This window comes from Montipora foliosa, chromosome 11, assembly GCF_036669935.1.
Source record: "Montipora foliosa isolate CH-2021 chromosome 11, ASM3666993v2, whole genome shotgun sequence".
Taxonomy (NCBI): Eukaryota; Metazoa; Cnidaria; class Anthozoa; order Scleractinia; family Acroporidae; genus Montipora; species Montipora foliosa.
In genome coordinates this window covers 7,552,687-7,559,116 of record NC_090879.1, presented here as the reverse complement: position 1 = coordinate 7,559,116, position 6,430 = coordinate 7,552,687, and the positions used below count along the sequence as shown (strand labels likewise).

The following is a 6,430-nucleotide window of genomic DNA, read 5'->3' as shown; positions in this document are numbered from 1 at the left end:
CCATTCTGAGTTCCTCCCCTTTAGTCGATTGGTAGGTGGGCAAGGCATACTGGGATCACCTTTCAGCCACTCGTCAATGACGTAATAGTAAAATTGCTTGCTCCACAGTAATCCCGCGTAGGCCTGGCGCGAGACTTCCATTTCCTCATCTGAGAGGGCACCTGTTGACAAAAGAATTAACTCAAGTTGTATAATTTACTTAAAACTCATTAGAAGGAAGGCTACAATCAGGTCTCATTCGTATTTCTATAAGTATAGGATATAATTCAAGTGTTACTTAATAAATAACCACTCGGTCTCTATCATGCATAAAATTTTCAATGAGTCACTTTCCTGGTTGTCATTGTATATAGTTGTACAAATCACTTCGTCATATCAGTTGCACAGAGCAATGATAAAAAAGCGAGTCTCTTATTTGTTTCAATCTAATCTTCTCTCAATATCAAAAGTTGCAATGGCAAAACTGCAAAACAGATGTATTCTTAATTTTCCGTTGCTCCTTTTCTTACCGCTTTTACGCCTTCATGATGCATCCTTTAGAGATCTGTGGCCAGTGAATCTTACCTGGTATAATGGTATTGTAAAACTCGTCGGCTTCGTGCTTTCTCTGGGACACGATATCATCAAACACCGCGGTAGAGGTTGGCGGAACCATTTGATCTTTGTGAGCTGTAAGATGACATCGAATGACTTGCTGTCCCCCTGGTGGGACAGTAAGAACATAACGCGCTGCCATCTTTGTGCCTTCCTTACTTGGATTGACAGCCTCGATCTCGTTCTCGATAATATATCGATGGAAGGCGTCTTTAGTGAAATGCGATGACGTTGATGATTTGAAGAGTTTCTGTGGAGGGAAATGAGAAATCAACAAAGCTGAAGTTTGCAAGCCCCAGAGGCAGAAATTTTCCCTTTCGCACGCCTTGGGCTTGCCTCAGGAATTTTCTTGAGCTTGTGTGAACGAAGCGAAGGTGAAGGCGAAGGCGAAGGCGAAACAGAGGCGCACCGAGCCTATATTTTTTATTACTCTCAGGCAACTATTTTCACTCTGGAGACCTCATAAAATAATGTAATAAAAGAGGTGTAACAATACAGGTGGATTCAAATTACCTTGGAGTTAGTTTCATTTTCTGTGAAGATCAGCTCTGGTATTAGGCCGTCAGGATCCGCACTTACGGAAAATGTGTATTTTCCTAAACTGTCATGAGAGCATTCCACTTGTTTGGGAGCTGTTTGCACCATAATTGGCTTCCTCTTGCATACTTTGGACTTGGAATCAGTCATGGATGAGCAGCTCACGTGATCACAACCCCAGCTCCATGTGTTTCGGAACCACAGTGTTGGTAGCACATGCAACCGAGCTTCTTCAGGTCCGCGGTTTTCAACGGTAATTTTAACAAGGATTTCATCGGTTGTGTTCTTAGCGTATTCAGCAAAAACGTTCCAATAGCGTCCGTCTTCAAACACTCCTAAGTAAACAGTAAACACATTAAATAGATTCTACAAAAACAAAGGTCCAAGAATTTGGATGAAGTTGTTGTCAACTTCTAGCAACGTTAAGCGAGTATTCAGTAAAATTAGCTGGGATGGCTCAGTTGGACGAACTTTTGTCTGAGGATCCGAAGTGGTTAGTTTCTAGAGAAATTGAGGTGCTGTATTGGTGGGAAACTGAGTAAAACACAAAAAAATTGTTTTCATCAAACGAGTTGATACATGCCATATTTCCACCGCGAGAAGATGAAACGGTTGGCGATTCGAGCGCTAGCCCACCGTCTGAGCGAAGTAGGGAATTCTGTGTTGTTCAGTTGAGGCTTATACGAAGTCACCCTGCCAGAAGAGCCTTACTTAACTCGACGAGAAAGAAAGGACTCTGCAGAAATCGTGTAAACTCTTTGTTGAGTGTGCGCAAGCCGTTGTTTGAAGATATATTGTCTTCGCCATATTGATTTTCGTACTGAAGTCTCGATTTTGAACTTCGCCTCGTCAAAAACACGATGTGTGCGCTGTCTAAACCGGTTTGACCGGAGTGACTACTCCAGAAACTTGGGCTGCGGTGACTTAAAAGACTTGGCACGATTTCTGCAGAGCCTCTTTTGCTCGCCCTCTGCTGATGCTTTTTTGTATGAGACGATACTCCTTATAAACTTCTTGGAAAAGAAAAAATACGTTGTGTCTTACCGGTGTCGGTCAATTCAAATTCTCTGTCTTGTTTAGTTCTTTCTTTATTCTCTGTGACCAGTTTAACGTAAGGATATTCCCGCTGTGGGTATTTGTATAAACCTTTCATGTAAGAATGAGTCGGAGTTGAATCCAGATAGTAGTAGCATTCCTTTACATCCTCCCCATGGTTACCTGTTGCATTTTGGGTAAAAAAGAAAAAGAGTACTTGATGAAGAGTGTCAAAAATTGCGAGTGCTCTGACCAATCACAGCAGGCGCAAACAGTGAGATAAACAACCATAGATCAATCAAGCTTTCGAAGGAATTACAAAATACTTCCTTGAAGCGCGGGAAGAAACCCGGCTTGCGAGTCCGGCAAGAAGGGTTTTCATTGTGCTTCTCAGTGGTTGAGAAAGTTATGGGTGGTTTTTAAGCCAAATCAAACCGCGACAGAAACACAAAAGTTGTTAAATTTTATTTTCCTTTGTTTTGCTATACTTCAAGCATCACAAAAAATACGTTACTTGGTACAAGTTTGCCGAGTTGAGATGGTTAGTTATTCAGTGATATTAAAAGACAAAATATTTAAGAACTTCGCGAGACTTGGGAAAAAATCCCCCAAAAGATTGCTGTATATTTGTGGTGCAATTTGGTAAACAAAGAAATAAAAAAGTTGATGATGGATGGTAAAATTTGGCGGATTATTGATCAATGTTCAGTTCATTAAGCCGCTGAAGCTGTCAACAACAGCAAAAGCCGATGACTTAAAACCTGCCACTCTCATCTCTCTCTTATAAGTCGGCGTTTGTTCACCGAGAACATCTATAATATTTTGAAAGCGTTCTCTCGCCATGAATTATTAAGGTAGCCAATTAATTTCCTACGTGACCAGTAATGTCACGGGTGCATAAATTAAAAAAAGATAAGATAAACGATCACTTAAACTGGAAATACACCTTGTTCAATCCTTGTCATAGCGTCTTGTAATAGCTAGGAGGACTTACCCTCGGTTCCAGTGAGTCCGAAGAGCCTTTCTTTCAGAATGGGGTCATTTTCATTCCACAAAGCCAAACAAAAGCACAGACGACATTCCCTGTCCGTGATTCCTAGCAAACCATCCTCTCCCCAGCGATAAGCACGTGATCTTGCCTGGTCATGAGGAAAATACTCCCAGCTGAAAATCAAATAATGGAGTCATAACATTGCTAAAGCGCTTTGCAATCCACCGAAATGGTCAAATGAAAGAGACGAGAATTCTATACAGAGTTAAACGTACGCGAAAATCGTCAGTTTTTTAAGTCTAAACACCTCTGTAATGTGACAAGAAAATTGGTAGCAAATGAAGCCTATTGAGTTTGGACATTTCAGTGTCATCTTTGTGGCAGATGAACTGATCAACGGAGTCTTTCTGTCTTGTCGGGCTATCATGTGATTGATTGTGGGCTAAGTTACATAACTTTTTACTGCTGAGAAGACATTTCAAGAGGTAACCCCTTTTCTTCGATAGTAACGAAGAGTAATCTTAAAACGAAAAAGCGACAAAAAAAGTTAAACTGAAGCGGATGCCGTTTAACTTTTAACTTTTCTGTCGGACTAGCATATGATTTGGGATCTTGGAATTTTTTGATTGTGAGAAGGTTACATAACTTATAGCTGAGAAGATCTGAAAAGCATTTGAAGGAATAACTTTTTTCTCCGATATTAACAAAGAGTGACCTTAAAACCAAATTGGCATAAATTTTAGAAAGAGATCATAGAGTATAAATAAATACATCGAAAGAACCCTCCAAAAGCAGAGAGAAAAAGTCTAGAATGATATCGAACGAATTTTGTTTCAAAATGGTTCCGCTGCCCTTTAGAAACATGAGAGGATTATATTATTTTCCGTTATAGATGATTCAGCTCGATTTCATAAAATACGCCAACGAAAATAAATGTCATTTCGGTGCAACAAAATGGGTCGAAAAAAAGTTATTTCTTTCTACATCAATGTAACGGAGGAGTTATCTCTGTAGTTACGAAATGAGAGAATTCAAGGATTTTTCAAAGGTGTTTTTTTTTTCGGTGATAAGATTTGGATGGGGCTTTGTATATTAATTGCTTTTTCCTGAATAGAACTCGCTCCTGGGGGCGGTTTCTCGAAAGTCCCGAAACTTTACGGGCCATTTTCGGGTGTCACAGTTCACGGAGAGTATTTAATTCGTCAAACTTCACAGTTATTTTTCTTTTTGTTACCTTGTAAACGTGTTAAAAGACCGGCTTTCCAAAACAAGCGGTTGGCAATTTCACAGATGGCTTTTCGGGGCCCTGGAACTTGAAATTTTCAAAAATTGAAGGAAATGCGTATTCGAAACCTAAGACAGAACTGAACATTATAATTTCTTGGCTCTTTGCTTGGTTTATAAAATTCTTTTTCATATTGTAATATGCTTTCATCTCTCCATCTCAATTGTTATCATATTAGTATTTGAAAATGGATTTTGCAGTCCGGGGTCAAGGGTCCATCTGTGACAGAACACCACATGTCGCAAAAAAAAACAGGGCGTTATGCAAGACCACGTAGGAAACCCGAAGAACGAATCTGCTCTTTACACTATGCAAAAAGGAAACGGAAGATGAGAAACACTTTATAGCTCCTTGTCCTTTTTTGATCATGAAAAAGGAAGCTCATTTTTTGAATGCTTATAAAATCAGTTTTAAATTCTCATAGTGAAAATGCCGACATAAATTAAATTTTTGACACTTTTCGACCCTTAAACTAAAAATGACAGCTACAGAAAATAATTGCAAAGAACATTTTTGATTGCTTTGAAATAAGGAACTTAAAGTTGCATGACTGTTGAAAATATTAAGTGTATTTGGGTGGATGTCAATGTACAATGTATAAGACACCAAATAAAAAAAAATGTATAAATTCATGTATGTCACAAAACAATTGCATCAGCTTTGTTTTTTCGCCCGATATCCAGTCTATAAAAGCAGACAGCAACTCTGGTAAAAAGAAGAATCATTTAGGAATATTTGTCTTGCAAGGAGGATGACTCAATTTGGCTATGGGATTACTATAAACTGAGACAAAAAGAACAAAAAAACAAAAAAAAAGAAACGTAAACAATACCAACCAGGCCCCATCCTTTGAGTAATCCTCTCGGACCGTTCCCCATTGCCTCTCTGACAAAAAAGGCCCCCATTCTCTCCATGCCTGATCTGGGTCATTCTTGTCTTCTTCAAGCCGTTTGCTCTCCTCTGGTAGGCTCTTCCACTCTGAATCACCTGACTCAAGTCGCATTATCTCAGGGTGATTTTCCTCATTGCCAACTAAACCCATTTTTGTACGTCGGGCGTTGAGGCGATTTTGGACAGACTCAAAGGAAGAGTAGCCATTTTTAAAATGGTCCCACAACTTGCGTAGAACAGGTCTCTTCGTCTCTTGCCTGAAAACGTTTTCTTTACCGGGAAGTCTTGAAAGGTCGGACATTGAAAGCGAGTGACGTCTCTTGAGTGCGTGCTTGTTTTGTATCTTTTCCTTAGAGATTTCTCTATTGTCACTTTGCAGAGACCTTTTTTTGCGATGGAAGAAATGGTTAAAATTATTCATGTCTTACTCAACACAGCTCTGCCTAAGACTAGTCTGGTGTCAAATTAACCTCTCTGGAGCTTGTTGATACTAGTTTGATCTTCGCAACTTACTACAATAATAGAGCGATACAAAATGACGTGCGTTGAAATATAAGTCTATTAAGTCTTATATTCCAGGATAACGGTCGGGCGCTACACGGCGTGCTGAACGTGTGGGGATTGGCATGAAACGCGATGCACGTGTACGTTCACACTGAATGTGAATGACGCATCAAAGCACGATACCGATATTTTATTCTGACCAAAGCTCACGTGTACACCACGCTTTATCAGCTGAAATGCGAAATAAGTAGGTATATTATTCAAAATATTGGCCTTAATACTGAACTCCAAGAAGGTTCGAAAAAACCTATTACCTGGGGTCAGGAAAAATCTCTGCCACATCTCAACAATTCTAATTAGCGCATACTCAAACCCATTTGCTGTGATCTTTGGGCAGAGAGGGGCTGTTGCTTAATGCTTCAATTTTAGGGAAAAAAGGTCAAAAGTGGATTTTCTATCTAGACCACCGATGAATCAGAAGTACCCAACGAGAGAAATTTCAATATTCAGAAGTACCCAACGAGAGAAATTTCAATATTGACTTGTCGTTGCTTGCAACGATTAATTGACATCTAATAAGAGGTTTATAGTTA

At 39.5% G+C, this 6,430-nt stretch overlaps 1 protein-coding gene across 1 annotated transcript in view; it reads right to left on the bottom strand.

The window, feature by feature from the left end:
* Positions 1-5,870, bottom strand: part of LOC137974828 (uncharacterized) — a 12,481-nt gene extending 6,611 nt beyond the window's left edge. The window contains exons 1-6 of the mRNA XM_068821821.1: positions 5,279-5,870; positions 3,161-3,330; positions 2,176-2,349; positions 1,108-1,466; positions 565-844; positions 1-161 (exon numbers count right to left, since the gene is read on the bottom strand). The exon at positions 1-161 is cut by the window's left edge and continues 57 nt beyond it. Of these exons, the coding sequence (XP_068677922.1) occupies positions 1-161; positions 565-844; positions 1,108-1,466; positions 2,176-2,349; positions 3,161-3,330; positions 5,279-5,754 (1,620 nt within the window). The 5' untranslated portion in view covers positions 5,755-5,870. The remainder of the gene's footprint in view (positions 162-564; positions 845-1,107; positions 1,467-2,175; positions 2,350-3,160; positions 3,331-5,278) is intronic.
* Between the last annotated feature and the right edge of the window lie 560 nt (positions 5,871-6,430).